General features: G+C 57.6%; 1 protein-coding gene across 7 annotated transcripts in view; it reads left to right on the top strand.

Moving 5' to 3' along the window:
• The first annotated feature begins 3,439 nt into the window (after positions 1–3,439).
• The window catches only part of TET3 (tet methylcytosine dioxygenase 3), an 86,806-nt gene continuing 65,698 nt past the window's right edge, over positions 3,440–24,547 (top strand). The window contains exons 1-3 of one of the 7 annotated variants that reach the window (XM_059659392.1): positions 3,440–3,684; positions 4,510–5,229; positions 19,002–19,058. In XM_059659392.1, coding sequence (XP_059515375.1) covers positions 4,927–5,229; positions 19,002–19,058 — 360 coding nt within the window. In that variant the 5' untranslated portion in view covers positions 3,440–3,684; positions 4,510–4,926. Of the gene's footprint in view, positions 3,685–4,509; positions 5,230–9,974; positions 10,036–18,550; positions 18,692–19,001; positions 19,059–19,819; positions 19,890–19,930; positions 19,955–24,547 lie in introns of those variants that run through there. The other 6 variants (XM_059659393.1, XM_059659394.1, XM_059659395.1 and 3 more) reach the window with 6 other exon arrangements.

Here is a 24,547-nt window from a genome sequence, read left to right as displayed (position 1 = left end):
CCCCCGAAGGGCCTGTTAAAACAGGTCGCTGGGCCCCACCCCCGAGTTTCTGCTTGAGTAGGTTTAGGGAGGGGCCGGGAGAGAGCTGGCCGTTCCTGCTAACAAGTTCCCAGGTGCTGGTGACGCTGTGGTCCTGGAGCCCCACGGAGCGAACCCACGGGCTGTAGCTTAATGCCGCTCGCCCGCCCGCAGATAGAGGCTCGCTGGGCAGCCCGTGCCCGCCCAGCTGCTCTCTGCCCCAGCGCCGAGCCAGTAGGGAATAACGCCGCGCAGGAGGCCTCAGCGCCTGAGGATCTGGGTGTTATTTGGAGGGGGGGAGGGGGGTTCCTGAAGGGTTTGTGCGGGTAGAAAGTTAGGGAGGAAAAACCTTGGAAACCTGTGGATCCTGCGTGTTACTGGGATATTTCATTGACCTCCTGAGGTTACAAAGGTGAACAGACAGAGTCCCAGCCCTCCAGGGGCTCAGAGTCACTGGGAGGGGAACACTCATGCCAATGCCTATGAGATAACTGTTCCCAGGGAGGGAGGGGGGGGGTGGGGTGGGTGGGGCTCCCGGAATCTGGAGGGGGGCGTGAAGCTGCATGGAAGAGCTGGCATGCACTCGGAGACCTGCAGGATGCGTGGGAATGTGGCAGGTAGAAGAGGTAGCTGGGAGGGGGTGAAGTGGGAAGAGGTTTCCCAGACAGGAGGAAAGTGCAAGGAGACTGCCAGTGTGCCAGGTGGGGGTGGGGGTGGGGAAGCAGTTGAGAAGACTTGACAGGTCTCAGGCCTTGGCCTGGTTTTATTTGGTTGATTTCTGCTTTTCTTTCTGTTTTTCTATTCGGTTTCTCTCCTTCTTCTGTCTCTTTTGCTGGCCCCTCGTCAGATGCTGGTGCTCCCAGGGCTCTGGCCTGGCTCCCCTTTCCTCTCACTCTCCTTGTCCACTCCTTATGAGCTCCTCCACACCCGAGGCCTCACTTACGATCTCCTCACTGATGGGGGAGGTGGGGGGGACCCTGTGCATGTTCCAGACCAGACTGTGCCCCCTCACCTCCACACGGATGTCCCCAGGCATCTATCTGTCCTCCTGTCCTCTGTCTTGGTGAATGGTACCATCGAGCCCCTAGTTACCTAAGCCAGAGGATTTTGTGAAAGGACCCCCTCACAGACAGCTGGTGAAGAGTAAATTGACACAGTAAATTGCTGGGACCACTCACCAAGAAAGAATACGGGAGGAAAGATTCCGGGCTCAAATTCTGAGTCTACAATTTACTAGCTGAGAGACCTTGGGCAAGTTACTTAATCCGTTTCCTTGCCTATAAAATGGATTCCGTGATCGTCTGTGCTTTACACGGTTGTTCGATAGATTAGACAATCATTGCTGCCATTGTTTGAGCCTTTGGAAGCTTGTGAGCACCTGGTCCAAGGTCACTCTGCTAGCAGGTGGCAGAGCCAGGTCTGGGACCCAGAGTTCTCCGGCTCCCGAGCCACCTTCTGCACCTCATTGTCACACCGTTTCTCTGGAGATCGTACAACCAATAGGGAAATGCTTGTGGTATAATGTTAAGTGAAAGAGGACAGCAAATTGCATAATCAGCGTCAGAACACCACTTTATTAAAGAAGGAAACGAATCTGCACATAGAAACGGCGACAGGGAAATGCAGCAAATGGTTCCACGTTGTATTGGCACAATGTTTGTCTTCTAGTTCTCTGTATTTTCTTTAAGATAATTTTATTAAAAAGAAAATTATTGAAAACATTAAAGTATAACATTTTTAACAATTACAAGTGCATAACCTGTTTTCATGTTTGAAAATGACACTCTGATGGTTTCTCTTCTCAGTTCTGGACTTACTTCCCTGAACAGAAACTCTCAAAAGCCAGGGTAGGAAGAAAGTATTGCAGCCTCCCCCACCAGCCATCCCACAGCTGACAGCCTTGCACTGGAGCAGGCTGTCAAAATCAAGCGTCCGAGCAAGTAAGTTCCAGACAGAACCCGGGCTTCTCCACCACCCTCTCTGGACAGCGCTTCTGGGGATCAGTTACTTTTTTCTTTCTTTCTTTCTAAATAGCCGGCCCAGTGCTCTTTTTCCAGTTCTGGCTGACTTGTTAGCTACAGCCTGGCAGGGACGCCTGCCAGGTACCTGGCTCCGTGAGCACCGCCCAAACTGGTCCGGCCAGTCCGCCCGAGGTTGTTTCTGCCAGGACTTGCCCTCGAGCGCGCGCGCGCGTCCCCGTGTGTATGTGGGGTGGTGGTGGTGGTGGTGGTGGTGGTGGTGGTGGTGGTGGTGGTGTGTGTGTGTGTGCGCGCGCGCGCGTGTGTGTGTGTGTGTGTGTGTGTTAGAGACCCGCCCTTCTCCCCAGCAACCCAGGTAGGTGGAAGGCAGCTGCAGGCACCAGCCTGGCAGTCAGGCCAGATGGGTGGAGTTGAATTAATCTAACCTGGAATTTCAACTTGGCCTGAACAACAGGTGAGGGAAAAAGGCAACAGAGAGAAGGGGCAGTTTGGCAACTTGGAAATATTCTTGTGCTTTGCACCCCACACCCCCCGCCCCGCCCGCGTGAAAAATACCCCAGGGTGACTTTTCAAAGTGTCTGCGCCTGGTTACAGGATCCGGTTGCGTTATGCCCCCCTCCGAGGCTGCCAGGCCCCTTCTGAACGCTGTCCTCCTCCGTTACCCTCCGCGACGCGCCCGTTCCCCCTCCTCCGAGACGCAGGGCGGGGGTATCGGATTAGTCTTTGTTTTCGACGCGAAAAGAGCCGAGCGCCGCAAGGGGGAGGCTCGCCACGGCAGGGTCCCGGGATCCGCCTGGGCTGGGCGCTGGGCCGTGACCCCCGCGAAGGCGCCCCCCCCCCCCCAGCCGGCCCGCGTGGCCTCCGTCCCCGAGTACCCTCTCTTTGCGGCCAGGCTGACTCGGTACGCAAACGCGCGATGTCCCCCATTGTCCTGCCTCGAAATGAGCGAGCAGCAGCCGGGAGGGGGGAGGTCAGTCGGGTCGGGAGCTCAGGGCTCTCGGGGGCGCTGGGGCCGTCCCCGACCGACCGCGCGGGCCCGCAGGGAGTGGCAGGAAGTGGGGACCGAGGGCCGGCTCGGAGAGGGCCCAGGCTCGGGGTGGTCCGCGTGCCCCACCCGGTGCGGCCCGCCTCGCCCGCCCGGGCTGCAGAGGCCCCGGAGGGCGGGAGTGGCCATCCCCAGGGTGGCCGCCGGGTCCAGGGAGGGCCCACGGCGGGGGTGGGGAGGTTCTGCAGGTGCAAAGGCTCGGCGCCCGGGACAGACCCTGCCCCCCACCCGCTCGGGGGTCGTCCGCTCGGTCCCCTCCCCCTCCCGGGAACTCCCCCCTCGTGCAACCCCAGGCCCCGGCAGAGGGGGCGACGGCGGGGCTCGGCGGGGCCGCACGTGCGCGCCCTCCCGGGCGGGGGAGTCCCCGGGCGAGCACGTGCCGCGGCGCGCGGGGGGCGGGGAGTCCCGCGGACGCCTTCATTGCTGCTGCTGCTGCCGCCGCGGCCGCCGCTGCCTCTTCCTTCCTCCTGCGCCGTCCCCTCCTCGGCCTGGGCGGGGGGCTCCGCGCTCCGAGCTCGGCTGGGCCAGGCGCTCCAGGAGGCGGGCGCCCCAGGCGGCGGCGGCGGCCGCGACGGTGGTGGCAGCGGCGCGGGCCGGGAAACTTTGCCCCTTTGTGCGCTCCGCCCCGGAGGCGGCGGGCAGGTCGGTGCAGTCGGTGCCTTTCCGGCTCCGGGGTGGGGGAGGGGCGGCGGGAGGCGTGGGGGGCCCGGCCTCGGGGGAGGGGACGACGCGGGGCCGGCCGGAGGGGCCGCTGCTTTGTGGCGGGGGACGGGGCGGGGGGTGCCACGGGTCACCGTGTAGCGGAGCCGGGCGGGGGCGACGGGGCGGGGCGGGGGCCGCGGAGCCGCCGGAGCCGAGCGGCGGAGGCCCCAGAACAAAGGAGCCCGAGCGGCGGCGCGCGCGCGGCCGGGGCCGAGCCGGAGCGCGCCCCCTCCCCGCGCCCCCTCGGCGGAGCGGGCCGCCCTCCCCGGACTGTCCGGGGGCGCGGGGCGCGGCGGGGCGGCCGGCGCGGGCATTCCCGCACGCGACCCCCTTGCAGGCCGCTCCCGCGCCGGGCGCGCCCGGGCAGCCCCGCCGCGTGCAGCTCTCAGCAAACTTTATTTTGAAAGCTCTGCTCGGCTGGGGAGGCCCCGGCGACCTCGAGCGAGGGGTGTGTGTGGGAATTTGGGTGAAACTCTCCCGGCCCGTGGGGGTGGGGCAGAGAACAACTTTCTTACAAATCACCTTGACCGCCACCTTCGATGAGTCGCCCAGGTTCCCTGAACACCCCATCCGGCCCTCGGCCTCCTCCCCAGACAGGGCGTGGGTGCTCGTGCGCCCTGCCAGGGGCTCTGGGCAGAACTTAATTGAGCGCGCCCGGCTCTTCCCCCCATTTTCTCTCTCCCCGGCAGCAGCAGGAAAAGGGAACACGTGAAAGTTGTCTGAGCCCCAGGTGATGCGCTCCCTTCCCCTCTCTGTCTTTTTCAGGCAGCCTTGCCTTTACCATCCTGACTCGGGAAGAGAAATAATCAGGAGAAACTGCCCCTGCTCTGCCCCCACCGCACACCTGTCCACCTCATGCCTGCGTCCAGGGAGGGTGAGGGTGAAGAGCCCTCCCAGCCAAGATGATCCCTGCTCTGGGCGCTGCTGCTGCCGTCGTCCTCCCCCAGACCCTGGGCCGCAGCCAGTGGGAGAGTGGCCCCCAGCTGAGCCCTACCAGACTGCTGCAGAGGAGGTGAAGAGGGGTGGAGAAGAGGCACCCGCCCCCCCCAGACTGGAGCTCCTAGCCGCCCCCTTGTAGGCTGTGACTGTTTTAGGGAAGAAGGACCTGTTGGTGGCCTTGGCAGGCAGGAAGCTGGACGGTGGCTCTGCCCTGGCACCTATGCCCCTTCGTCTGGCAGCGTCATGAGCCAGTTTCAGGTGCCCCTGGCCGTGCAGCCGGAGCTGCCGGGCCTTTATGACTTTCCTCAGGGCCAAGTAATGGCAGGGGGCTTCCAGGGGCCTGGGCTCCCGATGGCTGGGAGTGAACCTCAACTGCGAGGGGGCGGGGATGGACGAAAGAAACGGAAACGGTGTGGCACGTGTGAGCCCTGCCGGCGGCCGGAGAACTGTGGGGCTTGCACCAGTTGCACCAACCGTCGCACGCACCAGATCTGCAAGCTGCGCAAGTGTGAGGTGCTGAAGAAGAAAGTGGGGCTTCTCAAGGAGGTAAGCTGGCCTGCGCCAGGCGGCCCTGGCCCTGCCCTGCAGGTGCTTGTATCCCCAAGGGTCTTGTTCAAGAGCCTGCGGTCCTTCCACTCCTTCCGAGCCTCTTGGTCCAGCGTTGAGTGTTCGTGTCATTGGGAGCCGGCTCGGGCTCCGTGGCCGGGCTGATAATTTATAAGAGAGTAACTGGGTCGCCGAGGACGCTTGAGCCAGCACGCTCATCTCTGATGTCTGCACTTGTCCCTGGACAGTGATAGCCAGCTTTATCTCTAGAAGTTTCTCGTCCTGCTGCAAGCCTCGGATGTATTTCAAGGTCACACCATTGCTGGGGTGATGCGGAGAGGGATGGTGTCAGGTCAGGGATGGAAGCGGATGGGTTTGGAAAGAAAAATTTGGAGTGGTTTTATGGTTGTATGCTGCCCGGATGGAGTAGGGTATTTCTTTCCATAAACCTTTATCTTGGGTACCATTTTTTTCCCCCCCTCTCTCTCAGAAAGACGGCAGGGAATTTTATGGGAAACCCAGGATTTGGGTTCCTCTACTAAGTATATCTCGAAGTCAAAGACTGTTACCTCTGTGTTTCAGGACCTGGCTCCGATCCTTGGTGTATCGGAAGCGCTCAGATACTAATTGAATGAATGGATGACGTGTTTTTGACACATTGTCGCCCCCGGGGAGGAGTACTCCCTGCATTTGGAGTAGCGGGGTAGCGGGAAGGAAGGAGGAGCTGGGAGGAGGTCAGAGGAGGGAAGTGGAGAGGCAGTGGCCCTGCCCTGGCCATCTTTTCCTTCCACAAGGTTGGTGGCAGCCGCCACAGCGGAGAGTTGGCAGGAGTAGGGACGAGCGAAGTTGAGCAGCTTGGGAGGCGCAGTGTAGCGGCTGAGGTCGCTTCAGGCAGCGGAACTGGCGCTGGACAGAGGCGGAGGCCTGCGCTGTCTGTGGGGCTCCCTGGCTCTGCCACGCAGCCCTCTCTCTAGGCCTGTCTTCTCCTGGGGGAAATGGAGGGGTTGTGCTTGATGGTCTTTGAAGCCCTTTCCAGCTGTGAGCCGCCGTGCGTGCGTGCGTGCTTTCGTCTGAGGGCTAGGGCACCTGTGGCTTCGATGGACTGGCGGCTGGTGCTGGGGTTTCCCTGACCGCCGAGTACAGAGTTGTGCCCTGGGCTCAGAGGGGCTGTGGTCCTGTGGCTGGAGGATGATTCCAAGTGTTGGGGGCAGGGAAGTGGGTGTTGCTGGGATGCTCTGCTCCCTCTGACCTTATCTTGTCCACTCCCAGTGGAAGCAGCATATCCTGGTCTGGGCGTCACCGACTCCGTGCCCTGGTTAAAACAAGACATCTGGATCACATCTGCAGCTCCCACCCCAGCTTGGGAGAAGTGTCCAGCCTCTTTCTGTTACTGGCGTTGGGGGAGTCGGCATCCTGCTGGACCAGTGCCGTGGGTCACTTCTGAAAGGGGGTGGGACAGGGCTGAGCTTTACTCCTGGGCATGAGATCTGGTATGTGGGGGAAAGGAGAACCTGCCCATCTACTCTGTAAAGCTGGGTTCCTTCCCTTCCTTCCTTCCTCCCTTCCTTCCTTCCTTCCTTCCTTCCTTCCTTCCTTCCTTCCTTCCTTCCTTCCAGGGCTCACCTCCTTCGCTGGCCCATAGTCTCACTCCATTCCTCCTGTGATCAGACCTGAGGGGTGGGGGCCTGATGTTTATAGGCTGGATGTTTCTGGAACCAGTGGCCCTCGTGAACCGTGTTTAAGCTCTTTTTTTTTTTTTTGCAATGATGAGGCATACCTGAGGGAGAGGGGCTGGAGGGAGGCCAGAGTCCCGTCATCCTGGGTGTGAGCTGCCGGCCTGGGCTGCTGGGCGGTTGGAGTTAAGATACCGGGGATCTGGGTTGGCTGAGGCTTAGGACTACCCTGCTGAGAGGTGTCTGCCTCCCTACAGACCTCGCCATGTCGCTGCCCCGCCAGGCCCCCAGGGTCAGGGAAAGTGCGGCCGGCCGGTGGCCTGCTGAACCCCAGGGCAGAAGGTCCACATGCCAGCCCAGGACAGTGTCTCCCAGTTTCTGGAGAAACAATGGAAAGGAGACAATGGAGGGAGCTTTTTCTTAAAGCTAATTTTCTTTGACTTAAAGAGAAGTACTTTGTTTTAATAATAGACCCTTTCTACTTCTTAATGTTTAAAATGTGCTTTTTAAAAATGAAATCAAGGTGTTGATAGAAAGTTTATTTTTTTTAAAGTCTTTATTTAGCAAAGTACAAAATGACAACTATTACCTGTCTCCATAATTTTTAAAAAAATTTTATTTTTTAATCTTCAACCGAGGATATGTTTTTGTTTGTTTTGAGAGAGAGAGAGAAACATCGATTTGATGTTCACATATTTATGCATTAATTAGTTGATTCTTTTATGTGCGTGGATCAGGGATCAAATAAACAACCTTGGCGTATCAGGACGACGCCCTAACCAACTGAGCTACTTGGTCCGGGCCTGTCTCCATATGTCTATATTTTATTGGTCCGCAAAGGCCGAAAGCGTGGGAACCACTGCCAGGCTGCGTTGCATTTAATGGATGCACCTCTAGCAGAGCTGCTATGCCTAGAGGCTCAGCCTGAGTGAAGGAACTCCAGATGCAGCCCAGAGTTTACCAGGCCCCCAGAACCTTAACCCTTAGACCTGAGCCACCACGTAGCAGAGGAACAAGCCCCCGGACTGGGGGAGTTGGGGAAGGAGAGGATGCGTTCCTGGCATCTGCGTTTTCTTTGGTTTGGGCTCAGGAATATAACCGAAGCATTTGGCCCAGACTCTTCAGGTGGAACAAGACACAGCATCCCAGGAGTCTCTTGGGAATCAGACCATCTCCTTGCATCCCTGCTCCCTGGCATTTCCTCTTCTGGGCACCCTTTCCTCACTTCCGTCCTGTCTCCAACTCCCCCGGCTTCCTTTGAGCTATCTGTCGACAGCTGCTTTGGATCGTCCTGTAAGTGGGTAAACGTTATCTCGGTTTCCCCGGCTTCCTTCCCTGCTCCTCACTCCTCTTCCAGTGGAAGGGTGGGTGGCAGTGCTGCGGAGTCCTTCTATCAGAAGAGAAGTTCCGCGTTTTAAGACAGCTCCCAGAGTGGGCCCTCCCACCGAGGCCGGTGACTGCCGCTCTGGCTCCTAAAGGCTTCATTCCTTTCTAGTTCCGGGAAGGATTTAGATCCCGGACTGATGCCCAGACCTTTTGACCTCCACATTCTTTTTACCTGAATGGTGGCTCATAGCACGAGACAGCGGGTTAGAAAAGTCAGATTTGGTGGGTGTGGAGACCCAGGGACCTCAGAACCCGCAGCACGCCCTGTGCCGCTGACTCTCCCGAGCACCGGTTTTCTCATTTGTCAGACGGGGTCACCCTTCTTTGCAGGGTTTGTTGTGAGAATTGAGATAAAGTATGCATAATGCCCGGCACGTAGTAGGTCATCAGTGCAAGGCGACAGAACCGTCCCAGAGCGTCTAGAAAAGAATTAGTCTTTGTGCATAAACAGCTGGGCATTTGTGAGCCTCTGGGTTGTAACTGTAAAGATGCAACAACTCAAATTAAATGTTTATCTCCAGACATTCCCTCACGTGCTCATAGAAGAATCGTGGAGGGCAGAGGGAAGGAGCAGTTTGCCAGCCTCTCTGCTGGGGAGGAGGCTGGACAGCAGGAGCAAGGAGCCACTCTGGTCCTGACTGAAAAGTTGCTCGTGGGTGAGGGAAGTGAACGCTTTGGGGGCAAAAAAAAAAAAAAAAAAAAAAAACACCAAAAACTTGTATAGAAAACTGTATGCATAGGGTGGAAGCATGACTGAGAATTTTAGTGAAAATGGAAAGAAAGGGGAATATATATGGTGTGAGACACTGTCTTGACCCTCAGCCATGTGGTGGAAACTGCTCTCGGTGCCGATTTTGAGATAAGATACTTTGGAATTAGGGATCTCCCAACAATATCAACCGCCTGATGGATTCCTGCCTCGCCAGTCGGTAGGTCTGTCTTCCTGAAGACAGAGGCTGTGAGGAGGGATCCTTTCCCCCAACAAGGGGAGAGCTGATGGGTGAAGAAGTGCTGAGAATTATGGAAAGGAACCCCATCTGAGCAGCTGTGAGGCCAGGGGGGAGGCTGGACAAGGAGAGGCTCTTGCCATAGACTTAGACAATGGTTTTTTCATAAAGTTTTTAACCCCATGGTTACAGACTCTAAAGGGGAAGTTAGCTGGAGGGTTAGGATTGCTTCTTAAAAAAGGAAATGCTGACGGAACAGTCCTGAATGGTGCCCTGAGGAGAGGAAGATGGTGGGAGAGGGGAAGAACTGAACCAGCTGTGTGCCGCCCGGCTGCTGCCTGGTGAGTGCGGAGGGTCGCAGACCCGCTCCTCATGTGGAAGAGGGTGCGTGACACCGAAGGCTGATGCAGGAGAGGTCTGACCCCTTAGGAGGCGGGGCAGGAACTTCAGTGACCAGAATGTGCTGAGGCTGGTGGAAAATACTCAAGACAATAAAAAGCCTTTTATATATTCCCAGCAAGAACGAGAAGGCAGGAATAGGCTCACAACTTCAGGGAGCATAACCAGAGACACACACAGAGGGCAGCCATTGGGTCCCCGTCGCCTTAGGGGGTGAGGTGTAAACTGGGAAGGACCATGTGTGTGTGGTCAGGAAGGCGGGGCCAGCCGCCGCCCTGCCTGCGCCTGAGTCACTCGCTCCCTGGCTCCCTGGCTCCCTGCTGAACACCTTCAGATGAGTTTGGGGAAGGACATCTCTATGAATGACGATGATCGGAAGGGAGCCCAAAGGCCAGAGACAGGTAAGAAGTCCCCGTGTTCGGAGAGAGTTTGGAAAATATAAAGTAAAAGTTTGGTGTCCGTTTTTGACAGATCTGGAGCGGACTGTTACAGAGGTGGTTGGCGAGGCTTTAGGAAGGCAGGTGGTGAGCTTGGAGGGTTCCTGCGGTTCTTTACAAAGCAGCCCAGTCGAACTGACATACCTGGATCTCTGCACATACGTGCTGGTGTGTCCTGCCAGCTTCTTGGGCAGATCAGAGGGCCAGTTGTCTATTTCAAGTCATCCCGTAGAGCTGGCGTGGGGATAGCTGTCCAGGTTCAATCTTTCTATGAACCCTGTGGGGCGGGGGTTCCACACTGGGATCCCCTGGGCCCCACCCCCAGGGATCTGATTTAATTGGTCTGAGGTCAACCCAAGTGATCCGGGGCTCCCAGGTGTATCTAATGTGTAGTTAGGGTGCAAGTCCTCAGATGCAGATGAGAGCTGAGGGGATGGGCACCTACCTGGACTCTTCCATAAATGGCTCACCTGAGTCTTGGGTACCTGAATGGTTCACACCCCTGTGCCCACTTTGCTAACCAGTGGCCCAGCAGCATTGGCATCACCTGGGAGCTTGTTAGAAACGCAGATGCTCCTGCCCCACCTTAGACCTGGTGAGTCAGGATCTCTACTGTAGCCAGATGCCCAAGGCACCTGGATGTGCCTGAGAGGCTGAGGAGCTGGTGACGGGGAGAGGGGAGGGCGATATGGGGGATAGAAATAAGTTTTGATAAAATCAGGGTTAACGAGGATGACCTCACCCATTTCTGTAACCTGTAGGCCAGGGAGACCAGAACCTCTTGAGGTTTCTCCCAAGTCTGTTCTTCCGGAGCCCAGTTCCTGCTAATTGAGTGAGTTATGAGAACCCATCAGGAACCTGTGTGTGTCCTGAGAGTAGTCAGGAAAGGGCTCTCAGATGTTTGCTGCTCAGTAGTCTGACTCGATGTTGGAGTCCATGAGCCAGTAGTAGCTGATGGTGACTCTGAAGAGAAAGGCTGTGCTCACAGAATTTTGGGACTCGTGGAAGGGGCTGGAGGTGTACGCATCTCCTGTGTGCCCTCTTCATAAGATGTGGGTCGGGAGTAAATGTGTTAGATCTGTGGGTAGGTGGGGGTGGGGGTAGTGCGGGTATCCGGCTGAACAGTAGATCAGTGGGCAGCCTGAAACACTGGACCCAAAGAAACTTCATGGGATTTCATTGGGTGAGTCCGAAGTCCTGTACCTGTTTTTAAAAAGAGAAGAAATATGTGCACAAGCCAGGAACCCTGCCTTCCTAGCAGGTAGGATGGGCTGAAACTCTAACAGGGATGTTCTCGCCTGTATTGAGGGGATCGGTCAGCGTGGTCCCGTGAGAGACAATGGAAGGAAACCGGCCTGTTCGCCTTGGGAGTGGGTAGAGAAGCACAGACCAAGTCCCCTTTCGTGTGGAAAAGGGAGTCAGTTCTGTGGTGTAGAGGAGTGTGCAGAACATTTCTTAGTGGGTGGACGTTACAAGCAGGGAGACTGAACCCATGTTAGAAGAGAATTGTCTCACATTTGTAGCTGTTCCAAGACCGAAGAGCAAACCCTGCTTGGTGGTGCGCGTCCCGCGTGTGGCAGAGGCGGGGTGCTGGCTGCGGGATGTTACGAGGACATCCTCGAGGGTGGGGCTCCCACACGTGGTGTCTCTTGCTAAGACTCTGTGAAGGACAGTATCAAGTCTCTCTTCATGTTCCTCAGATGCTACATTGCAGAGGAAACATCTCCTTCAGCTTATGAGGATTTTGTCAAGTTCTAGACAGTCTTATACGTAGACCTGACCTCGGGCCTACGTTGGAGTGGAATCTGGGAACTTCCTGAAAACTTCAGCCAAATGTTGTGATTTCTCAGGGGAGAGGGCCCATGGTTTTCAGTAGATTCTTAAGAGTATTTAACAAGCATGCTCTGCCTGAGCTGCCCAGGTATGGTAGCCATTAGCCACGTGTGGCCATTTAAATTCAAATTAATTAAAAGTAGTTCAGCATTAGCTGCCTGTCAAGTGCTCTATCGAGGCTCGCTCTTGTGGTGAGTGGCTTAGGAGTTGACCATGCAGATGACATTCCCAGCGTTGTGGGGAGTTCTATGGGACATGGGGTTGCCCTGTTGATCTCGGAACCCTCACCCAGACCTCTTTCTGGGCTGGGCGCATCGCCGTCCTGGTTGGCTGCTCTGAGAAGGGTATTTTGGGTTAGGATCCCTGTCCCCACCCCAAGGTCAGTGTGAGGGGTGATGGCCTCCTGGGTTCTAACCCACCGTAAAGCGCATTGCTTCTCCTTGTGGGCCTGGCCGGTTTTAATGATCTGCTGTGGAGCAGGAGAGCAGGAGGAGGGCTCTCCACCCAAAGGCTCCCCAAGGCTCCTGAGCGGAAAGTGGCCTCTTCACCCCCAGACTTGACCAGAGGCCCTGGTGAAACTTGACCATGTTCACTTCTGGCCCCATACAGCCCTCTGCACGGACCCTCTGAGTCCATTGTTAACTCTGTGCCTCGGGCATCTCATTCTAGAAGGTGGTGAGGTGACAGGGCGAGTAGGAGGACCACATCAGGGGTCTCAGGAGTTGTCACTAATGCCCCACTTGCCTTCCCATCAATTTTTTTAAAATGATTTTTAAAAATCCTCACCCAAGGATATGTTTCTGTTGACTTAGAGAGAGAGAGAGAGAGAGAGAGAGAGAGAGAGAGAGAGAGAGAAAGGGGGAAACATCAATGTGAGAGAAACATCGATTGGTTGCTTCTCATATGTGCCCTGACTGGAGATCAAATCTACAGTCCTTTCAGTGTACAGGACAGGACAACATTCCAACCAACTGAGCCACCCGACTGGGGCCGCCCCGCCTCCCCCCAATCACTTCTTTACAGTTCCCTGTGGATTGAGAGCAGGACACCCAGGAAGGGACCTCTTCTTCACGGAGCCCTGCTGCAGCCCTGCTGGCTGTTCTAGGGAGAGTCTCGAGGGTTGCTGTGGCCGCTGTCTGAGTGTCTGTGCAGGGCCGAGGCTGCTGGGACACCTGGAGTGGACACACCTCTCCGAGTCCTTGTCTCCTGTCATTTGCATAAGAAACCTGATAACCTAAGTTTCAGTCACTAAGGAGAGAAAAAGAGAAAGTCGCAGCCCAGTGTGGGGTGACCGGCCAGCCTTCAGGTGATCGCAGGTCCTGGGGTTCTCCCTTCAGGTTGCACGAGCTCTGTTCCCGCTCTGACGCGCACACATTCCAGCTCCGTCAGGCCCCACAGCCCCACACCCAGGTGGAGAGTTCGTGGACAGATTAGTGCGCCTCCCACCACTGGCAAAGCAGCAGTTCTAGATTCTCCACATGGAAGGGAAGTTACACTGGGCAGAGTCATTTGGGGGCATTTGCCAGACTGCACGTGCCCCGTAGCTTCCCGCCTCTCCTAGTCCCAGCAGGAAGCTTTGGGGAGGCTGTGGAGATGCTGGGTTGGAAACCAGACAGAAAGGACTGGACGAGAGTCTCTTCCACGTCTGAGCCGTTCCTTGTGAGCAGGATATGGGAGACTCTCTCTTGTCTTGTTTTTTTTCTCTGCCTTACTTTTTATTGATTGCTCTGCCCGTTAAGGGTAAGCTCTGAGTGTCCTGGCTCCCTCTTCGACGCGGGGGGTGACCCTGGAGCCCTAGAAGAGAGAGGGATGGCGGACTCGCACGAGGAGGGCTGAGTCCTGTCTGAACTGTGTTCTCGCTGCAGGACAGGGAGCCATCGGGTGGAGGAGAGCGCTATCTCCTGTGTGTGTGAGGGGGAGGGGGGAAGGGCAGCTCCTCCCTCTGGCCTCGCTTCAGTTTCCCCAGGCAGGAACGTCATCTGCTTTAACTTGTAGACCCGTGAGCTGCTTTCCCAGGCTCATTCAGCAGGTCTCGCCTGGGGCTGGCTGTGTGCGAGGCTGCGGCTGAGGCTGAGCTACGGGCAGAGGGGAGGCAGCGTGGACTCTGTCCCTAATGAGCTCACGGTCTGTGGAGGGAGATGAGCGTGGAAGCAAATAATTACAGTGCGGTTTGGTAGGGCGACAGGGAGGGATGCCCTGAGGGCAGAGCCCAGACTTAGTCATCTTTGGGCCCAGAGAGCCCAGTGGAAAAAGGAAGGGACCTGTTCTGAGAGTTTCAGGATAGCGATACGTGAAGGGTTGGGGTAGGGAGACCCCCAGGAGGAGGGCGAACTCTCCTCTGAGCCCGAGGTGTGTAGAGATGCTGCCCGAATGCTTGAATGCCCGTCCCAGGTGGCAGGGGTGTGGAAGGACACAATTCTCCTGGGAGGTTTTCCCGAGAGGCGCTCCCAGGTTTCCGAACCACTCGGCATTCCCGTCCCACCACTGAAGGTCCTGGGTTACTTACTTGGGCTCTGGAACAGTTGGTCCCAGGCTGCTGAACGTGGGGGGGGACACCCTAACGAGGCTCATAGACCATAGACCTCCTCACAAGCATCTAGGAGGGCATGCGGAGTTCGGGCAGAGCTGCGACCGCTACCTGTCAGCCCGTCAGCCCCGGAGCGTTCTGTTTGTGGGTAGTGACGCGTGCAGGCGGAGTTGTCGGCTGGCTCTGACTCTTTTCCCGTGGACATTGCTGGGTGCCCGGATTCAGTCTGGTTCTGCTGTATCTCCAAGGAGGAGCACCTTTTCTTCTATCGCTGCAGCTCTCCTCCTCCTCCTCCTCCTCCTCTTCCTCCCTCCTCCATCCTCCCTCCTGAGATTGCTGTTGACACAGACTTCCGCTGCCAAAGCTAATTGTGAGGCTGATCAGTGAATGAAGGCAAAGGCAGTTCCCATGACAACCATGAAGAGTTTCAAATATAGGGGATGATGTGTGTGATGGGTTGCAATTACTTGGGTGGAAATGGATGCGTGGACACCAAGGACTTTAAACATAGGCTCTGAAGGTGGAGGGGGTGTTGGGTTTCTTTGGCAGGACCCTTTGTGTGATGAAGAAGGAAGGGAAGAAGGTCACAGACTGCCCCCACAGTCAGTTCCACGTGCCTCCGGTGTGTGGAATGTGGGATAAAACCCCGCAGGGGCTATGCAGAGGCACGACTCCAGCCCTTCTGGTGGGAGAGGCAGGGCACGCAGAGAGACAAATAGCAGTGCCGAGTGTCAGATGAGAAACATTAGAAGTGCTGTCGGCTGGCGGAGCACCATAGTAACCTGAGAAGGCTTCCTGGAGGAAGTGGGCTTGAACTGAGCTTTGAAATGAAGCTTTGTGGGGAGTGACCTCATTCAGGACACAGCCATGGCCTGGGAGGAGAAGTCTGTCTACCCACTGCCCCTGGAAGAGGTAGGTTGATATGATAATCATAGGGCTACACAGAGCAGCACTGACTGTACAGCTACGAACGAGGGGTATCCGGAGCCCTGCTTAGTCCTGTCCTAGCTGTGAGAATTTGGGCAAGGTGCTTCGCCTCTCTGTATCTCCATTTCTCCATCTCTAGAATGGGCATGAATAATTCCGGTCTCATTGGTTTGCTTTGAGGGTTAAATAAGATATGGTTCAGTTTGCTCCAAGGATGGGGCCTGGTGTGGGTTTGGTACTTGGTCTATGTCTGAAGGTGTTCCCACTCCCTAGTCTTTCTATATCTGTGTGGTTCTGGCCTGTGGTGATCCGTGTTCCTGAGGTTCTCACTGTGGGGGAATTTTGTGTGTTCTCAGAGTGAGTGAATTTATTCACCTCTCCCTGGTGATGAGGACTGTGGCCCCATTCCTCCTGCTGGGGGTGCAGTGGGGAGTAGAGGTCATGATGGAAGGTGTACGGGGACACCATACAAAAGGGTCCCAAGTACCTCTGGGCCAGTCACTGTGAAGCTGCAAATGAGGAAAGCGGGCCGATAGAGATGGGACAGGTTGGCCGTGGAGAGTGACTTTGCTGGAGTCCTGGCATTCCAGATGCCTCAGAAAAGGCCAGAGGCCAGGGTGGGGCAGAGATGGGAGCAGGTGGACTCCTCAGGGCCCATGGGCTCCTCTTGGGGTATCTGCAGGAGGTGGGACTGAGTTAGCAATGGGGGGTGGGCGGCTCCTGCCGGCTGGTGAGGAAGATGTGGGCTGGACTGAACAGGCTGAGACTCAGCTCTAGTTGAGTTGTGGCAGGTCCTGCCCTCCCAGGAGAGGAGGTGTCCCTCTGATTCTTGGGGCCCTCAGAGAGAAAGCCAACCAGGCGAGTGGCCTCTGTCTTGCCCAGCCCCCTACCTTTCCTCCCTTCTTGCTAGAAACTCTGCTCAGCACATTCCAGCTCTGTGCAGAGCCTAGTAAAGGGCCCCCGCCCACGTGGGGACGACCGCCTTGTAAATAAATAACTGAACTTGGTTGTGATTGGTGCGCTGGGAGAGGCCCTGCCTGCTCTGGGAAGGCCCGGGGAGAAGGGGGTGATGCTCACAGAGGCCAGATGAGCTGGAAAAGTGGCGGAGGGAGGTAACTTTCAGATGAAGCCTTGCTCCTTGCACCACGCGGGGGAAGGGGGTGGGGAACCCAGGCAGGCAGCAGCATCTCAGAGTCTCTGATACGATGCTCAGACCCATACCTTAAAGGGAAGTGGTTGAGTTCAAGTGACCCCCATCCCTCGTTGCGTTTTCCTGGGGTTGGCAGAGAGAGGGGGGTTAGAGGAGTGGGAGGAGAAAGGCCTAGATTGGAATTCTAGCCTACCACACAGCAGCTGGGTGCTCTGTGGGCAGATCACCAACGTCTGTGTCTAAGCCCGTCTCCCCATAAGAGACAAGGTTGTGTGTGGAGTAATTCAAATGAGATGCTCCTACTGGCGTGGTTGGCACAGAGCCTGGTACATGGCAGGGGCTTGATAAACTGTGGCAGCCGCAGCAGCAACAGCATTAATTGTTACGCTCCAGGCAGCACGCAGACTGTGTGTGGAGTGGGTAGGTGGGCCAGGGTTTGGGGGACCAGGATAAAGGGGGGACTTCTCTTGGCCCGGCCCAGGTAAGAGCTAAGGGGTGCAGAAGCCCATTTTCCCATCTTGAACCATGACTCAGGACACTGTTCCTTGCCCTGCCTTGTCACTTGCCCTGGAGAGCAGACCAGCGGTGCTGCCCTTTGTCCCCAGGGGTGATGAAGGTGTGGGCCCTGTGCCTCCTGGGATCTCCTCACCAGGTGGGAGCTTTTGTCTCTCCTAAGACCGCTTATCCCAGCTGAGTACCCCCATGGGGCACCCGGTAGGGGCAGCAGTGGGGCGTCTGTGGTCGACCTGGTAGAGGAGCACATCGCTTGAAACAGCTGTCACACATTCTCACTAGCCCGAGACACTTTTCTCCGACCTTAGCCTCTTCATCCGTGAGACAAGAAGTGGCACAGAATGAGTTCTCCCAGAGACGGAGCGCGAGTAGCTAGCAGCGCCCACAGCGGGCTGGGATGCGCTGCGTTTCTGCACAGAATCCTCACAGACGACACGTGAGCACCAGAGTCTGTGAGGGCCCCTCCTTGGGAGGTGGGGGCTCTGGGTGTTCAGCTACAGGGAGGGGAGGGGACAGAGCAGGACGTGCCCAGGGATGCCAGGCATTAAATCCAGGAGTGGAGTACGGGGGGGCCCTCCTCGCCCGGTTGTTCTCCCGCCCTTCCGTGTCCTGGGCATTGCAGCTTTCAAAGGCTCAGAGCCTGGGAACTGGAGGTCATTGCTTTGGGGTCCTCGGCCTTTTCCCAGGGACGGGAAGCCCTGATGCGTGGGGGTGGTGGGTGGGTGGGGAGTGCTTCCTGTGGCCCTTCTGAGAGGGGAGAGAGTACCCGGAGTGGTGCTGGTGATGGGGAGGCTATCTGGATGGAGGGGGGCATGTATAATCAGGCAGAGGGATGAGCCATCCTAGGGTGAGGTGTGGGTGTTTGCATGGCGGGGGGGGGGCGGGGGGACCAGACTGGCGTGGGGAGGCTTTGAGCCACAGCCAGTGTAGGCTTCCAGAAGTCTGCTTTCGGAGGTGGGAGCCGGAGCGTCTGGTTAAGAGCCTGGTACTTAAAGCCGGACCGCCTGGCTCGGAGGGAGTCCCAGCTCTGCTGCTTTCTAGCCCTGTCGCGTTGGGTAAGTTACTTCACTTGGCTTGCCTGTTTCTTTATCTGCAAAATGGGGTGAAGGTTCATACTGTCGAGGCTTCCCTTTTTTCTTTGAAGATCGAGGGGCTGTTGCTCCTCAGGCTCTTGCGGCACTGGCGCTGGGTGAGGCCGGCGTCCTGGGGGGAGACCCCAGGGGTGGGAGAGGAAGTCCCACCAGCTGCGGCTGGACCCCAGGCGTGGCCCGCCGTTTGACCCTAGAGATGCAGAGGATGCCGCTGGTATTCCCTTCGGGGTCCCCTGCTGGGAGGAGACGAGGTGCCCGGGGATCCCCGAGGTGCCCCGAGCTCCCGGGCCTGCCTGGGAAAGGCAGTGGGCCTGGGCCGCAGCGGACGCGGCTCCCTCGGTGGTGCCCCCGCCTCCCGGCTGGGCAGGTCCAGCCCCCGGCGGCCCTGCCCCAGCCCGGCCGGCCTCCGGGATTGGCTGGTGAGCGCGCCGCCCCTCCACACCAGCCGCCGGCGGCAGGGCGGGGAGCCGAGCCAGCAGCTGGCCGCCGCCTCCTCTGCAGTGCCTCCCTCCGTGCGCTCCGCTCCGGCGGGGATAATGGGAGGCCCGCCGGCCCATGCACCAGAGGAGGCCGGCCGAGGTAGAGCGGGCAGGGCGGGGAGGCACAGGCCAGCCCGGACGCAGGAGGAGGGGCAGTGGCCGTCTGGATCTGGGGAGGGTGGAAAAAGGAGAAATGAAAACAAAACACACTGGAAGGCCATTGCGCCCCTCCACTGCGCGTCTGGGCGGCAGCTGGAGGCAGGAAGATGGTCCCCGCTGTCCTTTCTTCCCTTGGCTGCCTTCCCCCCACCCTCCGCTTCCCCTGCAGCGGTGCCGGGGGTGCAGCCGGAGGACTTGGAGTCCCTCCTGCGGCCGGCCTGGCTCATCGGTCTTTCTGGCTTCTGTTGCAGGTGGAAATAAAGGCTGGTGAAGGAGCCGGGCCCTGGGGACAAGCGGCCGCTGTCAAGGTACCTTGTGTGTGTGTGTGTGAGTGTGTGTGTGTGTGTGTGTGTGAGTGTGTGTGTGTGTGTGAGTGTGTGTGTGTGTGTGTGAGTGTGTGTGTGAGTGTGAGTGTGTGTGTGTGTGAGTGTGTGAGTGTGTGTGTGTGTGTGAGTGTGTGTGTGTGAGTGTGTGTGAGTGTGTGTGAGTGTGTGTGAGTGTGTGTGTGTGAGTGTGTGTGAGTGTGTGTGTGTGTGTGTGTGTGTGTGTGTGAGAGAGAGAGAGAGAGAGAGGAGAGGAAGGATAAAAATAAAGGGTCTCCTCGGGTGATCCCTTAATCTCCCACTGTGTGTGTAGCAGCCGCCGAGGGGGAGGGGTGGCGGGGGTGTGGGCGGCCAATGAATTCTCAGGCCTGTGTGGGTTTTGTTTGGATTCTTTCTGCTTTCTCAGCTGGATGGTTTGGGTGCAGTTGGGATTGGGTTTGTTGAACTGTGTTTTTTTGTTTGTTTGTTTGTTTTTTAAAGACATGCAACCCGCTATCCACCCCTGCCCCTGCCCCTGGAAATCTCTCTGGAGAATGTCCCTGGCACCACTGGTTTGCATCCAATCTGCAGAAATCCCTGGGCGGGGTGGCGGGGTAAGAGGGAGGGTAAAATTGTGCTCCTGAGTCTGAAGCTGATAGGGTGTCATTAGTCATGCTGCTGTCACCATGGAGATGGCTGGAGAAGAGAGGAGGTGGTGGGGGTGAGGATATTTTGGGTAGGGTGGGGGCTGATGCAACATCATGACTGGGAAGCCGGCAGGAGGCTGCTGTTACTCTGTGCTCGGTGTCTGGGGAACGGAGATGGGAATGTTACCAGGTGAGTAGGAAGCAGAGAAGGGGCGCGGAGCTTCTCCGTGTGGCTGTCTGAAGGTCAGGGCTGAGGTATTTGGGACAGGGCAGGGTCTATAACTAGGAAACACAGGTCTTCCTCCCGGGTTGACAAGGACCAGGATCAGTAGATTTCCTTGGGCTTTTCCCCTGTTTTCGGGGCTGGGGACCCACAGTGAGTTTGGGATTACTCAGCAGTATCCTCCGCTGGCCCCAGGCAGAGAAAACAAAGCGGGTGGCAGCCCCGTGCGGCTGTCTCTCAAGTTCAGAGCCGAGAGGCTGGGGGACAGGTGGGTGAGGGCAGGACCAGATGGGACTTCTCTAAGGAGGGAGGGCGCCCATTCTTGCCTGTCTCAACCCCACCTTCCCCTCGGGCCCCGGAGCCTGGGGGAGCTGGGGGGATCTGGTTGCTTGGGTAGCAGGTGGAGGATCCACTCTGTCCCCAGATGCTCCTCCCTGGAAACCCGCCTCCTGCTTCCTGGGAAAGCTGTGGGAAGCTCCGTGGAGGTGCCGCCTGCCTGGCTGCCTGGGTGGGGACACTGGCAGGGAGGGGCTCTGCTTCCCCACGTGGGATGGGGCTCCTGGGTGAGGCTGCGGGTGGATCAGAAGCCAGGGTGGCTCCTTGGCTTCTTCCCAGGAACTTGAGGCAAGGAAGTGCTGGGGGGAGGGCAAGAGTTTGTTTCTGGAGCAGCTTCTGGGGGAAGGAGATGAGCCGGGTGGCATTGGCTCCGCCGGGGAGCTGGGCATGCTTTGGAGAGGCTGGGAGAAGTGGGTGATCACCTGGGACCAAACCGTGGGAGGCCCTGAGGCAAGCAGAGGGGGGTTGATACTGGCGATGCTGTGGGTGGGGAGGAGAAAGCCGTGAGCTCACTCCACTCGCTCTTCCCCGGAGCAGAACCCCCGGGTTCCACCTCCACTTCCTCCCCTGGCCTCGCGCTGCCGACTGGATCCGTGGGCATGGAGTGCACCTGTTCTGCCCCCCACCCTGGGGGAAGCAGGTCAGGGGATGAGAACAGATGGGCTCAGGGAGGGGGCAGCGCCCTCCCTCCTCTGTGGCTCTCAGCCCTCTCAGCCGGAGCTTCCCTCTCTGCTGGGAGGAAGGACTGCTGGCCGGTTTGTTTACTCCTGAAGGCCCCCCTCCCTCCCGCCTCGCCTCCCAGTGGCTTCTCTTCTTCTTTCCAAGTGTGCTCTCCGCTTCTCCCTGCTGCCTTCTGCTGGCCTAGCACCGTGACCCTCAGTGTTGTGGGCATGTAGCAGGGCTACTTGGGAAACCAGAGCAAGCCCTTCACATACATCTGTCTTTCCCCCTTCTCAGGGTGGAGCCCGAGCTGACTGTTTTCAAAGCTCTGAGGTTGTGTCTGTGCTTGTTTTTATTGTTGAGTTCCGTGTCGTCGGAGAATCGCCGTGTTGTCTTGGCCTGCCGTGGGCACTGCCAGCAAGCACGGGGAGCTGAGCCCCCTCCCCCGACTTTTCTTGGGTGACCGGTTTGGTGCGGTGTCCCACATCCCCTGGATGCGGCAGTTTGGCTGGTCCTCTTCCATCAGCAGGTCATGGTGGAGGAAGCTGTCTGCTGCGTGAGCTCATTCTGAGATCAGACCAAGACGCTGTGAGACCCCCCCTTGTCCTGTGCCCCAGTCTGTCCCCATGGGATGGGTGCAGGCGGGGGGAGTCCCGGGGGTGTCCCAGGGGTGAACGGTATCCAGGAGCCAGTGGGAATATGCTCATCCGCTGTGAGTGGTATCCTGCCGGGGTTTCAAGAAGATCCATGATGTAGGGTGTGCAGAGTTGAGCTTGTTAAACACAAGTTGTCACTGTACTGTCTGGTGTGTTCCGTGTCTACCCATGATCTGCGGAGGAACATGCCAGAGCACACGCTGTTGCTGCCGCCTCCTTCTTGGCAGCCTGGGCAGGAGTGAGTGCCCAGTGCCGAGAGCACCGTGCTGCCCGGCTTGCGGGCTCCCACGCTGCTCCCACGCGCTGCCCCCTGGGAATCCTCAGTTGGCTGAAGATGTCTGGAAACTATTTTGGGACCGTGCCCAGGATCTCTGCCTTGGTCTCTGCTTTTGACCACTGCAGAAATGCCCCTTTGTTGAGAATCCGCCAGCCTCGACTTTCCACACACCGTGGGTGACTCCTCCCAGTTTCTCGCCCACTTTGCCTGCGCTTCCCTTCATCTCTGAGGTGCGTTTACACGCGGCCGTGAACTTGGGGAGATACAGCAGCAGGTGAGCATGTCAGGCTAGGGCGGGAAACGAGCCGACACGAGAGGATTTCGAGTTTGAGGACAGAGAGGGAGAGAGGGCTTCCTGAATGATAACAAGAACTGGAGTTAGAGTCCCAGGGCTCAGCTCCTCCTCCCTGGTGACTGAACTGGTAACTCTTGAATGTCCTGGGGGAGAGAGGACTTGACAGGATGGACAGGTGAGTGGGCCCAAGAGAGCCTTCCCGCACACTCGAGTGCCCACAGGGATCACCGCAGGGCTCTTGCAGCCCTCCTGCCGGCTCGCTGAGGAGGGGCCTGGCCCTGGGCTCCCTCCAGCTGCAGATGGACATTTCTGCTAGAAATGGTCTTTGTGGTCTTGCCAGTCCCCTCCCATTCCTACCCCCGCCCCGCCGCCCGCCTCCCCCAGGCTGTAGCCTGTTCAGCTGGCTGGGGGTGGGGGCAGGGAGTGTGGGAGGGGTTTTGGTTTGGCTCAGCGTTGGGTCTCCCAGTCCGCTCCAGTCCTCTTTCCCACCCTGACCTCTCGGGCCTCGCTTCCTCTCGCACTTGAGCACCTGGCAGGTGGCCGAGGGCTCCCCCTTTGTTCCCAGCATGTTGCAGCGTCTGAGGAGGAGACGGCGTCCTTGCGGGTTAGTTGAGGAAGCCTTTGGGTAGCTAGGGAGCAGGGGCGGCTCAGACAGTTAGAATCTAGAGATTGTCCTGCTGTCCAGGACTATGACCCCATTCACTTTCTATCCCTTTCCTCCTGCCTTTGTCTTTCAACATTTACTGAGCATTTACTATGTTCCAGGGACAGGACTGGGTCCTGGAAAATAAGAGCAATCATTGTCATTTGATCTTCGCAGTATCACCAGAAGCAAGAGACATTGGCTCAGTCACCTAAGCTCATCACTCTATGTGGGCAAACCAGCATTGGCAAGTTTTCGTTTTTTATGCAGTGAGGCTTTTGGATCCGTGTTTGGGGCTGTGCACCTGCACATGGCAGACCACACCCTCGCCCCCAGCTGTGCCTGGCTCTGTACCTATGCTTGTATCTCTGGCTCAGTGGACCTCAGGGGACTTTGAGGGAAGAATCAACATGCCAGCCATGTTGTCAGTAAATTAGCATCTCTGGCTGGGATCTGGCAGTTACAGATTAGACTAGTGGGGTCAGCAGTTTGAACAGAAAGCATTGGCGTCAGATGTGTTGGGTTCGAGACTGAGATAAGGCTGGATGGGAATATCGCCTGGGCCTTTCACCTGGGACCCAGCATGGCCTACCCACGGGCGGCTCCGGCCCCGCAGCCTTGGCCGCCTGGGAGCGGGAACCACGGAGGGAGACCCCCGGCTGAGGGAGGAGGGCAAGAACGGGCAGTTGTCCTGTTTCTTTTCCTCTCTGTTCCCAAATCTGCGACTTGGGTTCTGTCATCGGTCGTGAGGAAGTCCCTTCATGTCCCTGGTCTTCAGTTTCCTCTGCCTTCCAGAGGTAATTTTTCTCAAACTAAATGTGGCAGGGTGGTGGTGGTGTTTCTTTCTTAATTTCCAGAATGTTGCAGATACCCAGACGGGTCTGTGAGCCGGCGAAGGAGGCGGCCCGTGCGCTCGCTCGGGCGCCACGATGCAGGTTCCCGCGGCTGCTCCGGCTTTAAAGGCCCATGTTGGTTCCCGCGTCTGTGTTGTGGGGCTGGTGATGCACAGTTTACGGCCACGCCCCGCACGGCATCACTTTAGAACCTCACATCTGGGAGAGCAGAGGGTCTCTGTTTGCACCACTCCACCCCTTTCTGGGCATGGCTTTCCCTCTCTGCTGTCCTGTCCATCTTGGGGACAGAGCAGCACCTGGAAGAGCAGAGATCTTGCCGTCCAGCGGCTCTCTGAGTCCCTCAGAAGAGTTTCTTGCGTCTCAGCTTCTTAGGTAAGGGTGCCCGTTTGCCCTTTCATCTCTGCAAGTCTCAGATCATGATGGAGAAGCGTCGGAACCTGTGCAGCCCCCTGAAGGGGCAGGACTCTGTGTGTGTGTGTGTGTGTGTGTGTGTGTGTGTGTGTGTGTGTAAACGGCATGACTTAGAGCAGCGGTTCTCAACCTGTGGGCCGCGACCCCTTTGGGGGTCGAACGACCCTTTCACAGGGGTCGCCTAAGACCATCGGAAAACACATATATAATTACACATTGTTTACAGTAGCAAAATTACAGTTATGAAGTAGCAACGAAAATAACTTTATGGTTGGGGGTCACCACGACATGAGGAACAGTATTAAAGGGTCGCGGCATGAGGAAGGTTGAGAACCACTGACTTAGAGGCAGGGGACCGTTAAGGGGGAGGCCAGCTCTCCGGTAGATGCGGAGTGACTTGGGCCCTGCAAGGTGCCGAGCCTTCACCATGCGGTGGCTCCCAGCGATCTGGAGGCAGAGCCCCTTTTCTCTGAGGCTGATCACAGACTGTCCC

The sequence above is a fragment of the Myotis daubentonii genome, chromosome 12 (assembly GCF_963259705.1).
Source record: "Myotis daubentonii chromosome 12, mMyoDau2.1, whole genome shotgun sequence".
NCBI lineage: Eukaryota > Metazoa > Chordata > Mammalia > Chiroptera > Vespertilionidae > Myotis > Myotis daubentonii.
Note: the sequence above shows the minus strand (reverse complement) of the source record. Positions and strands in the feature narration are given on the sequence as shown.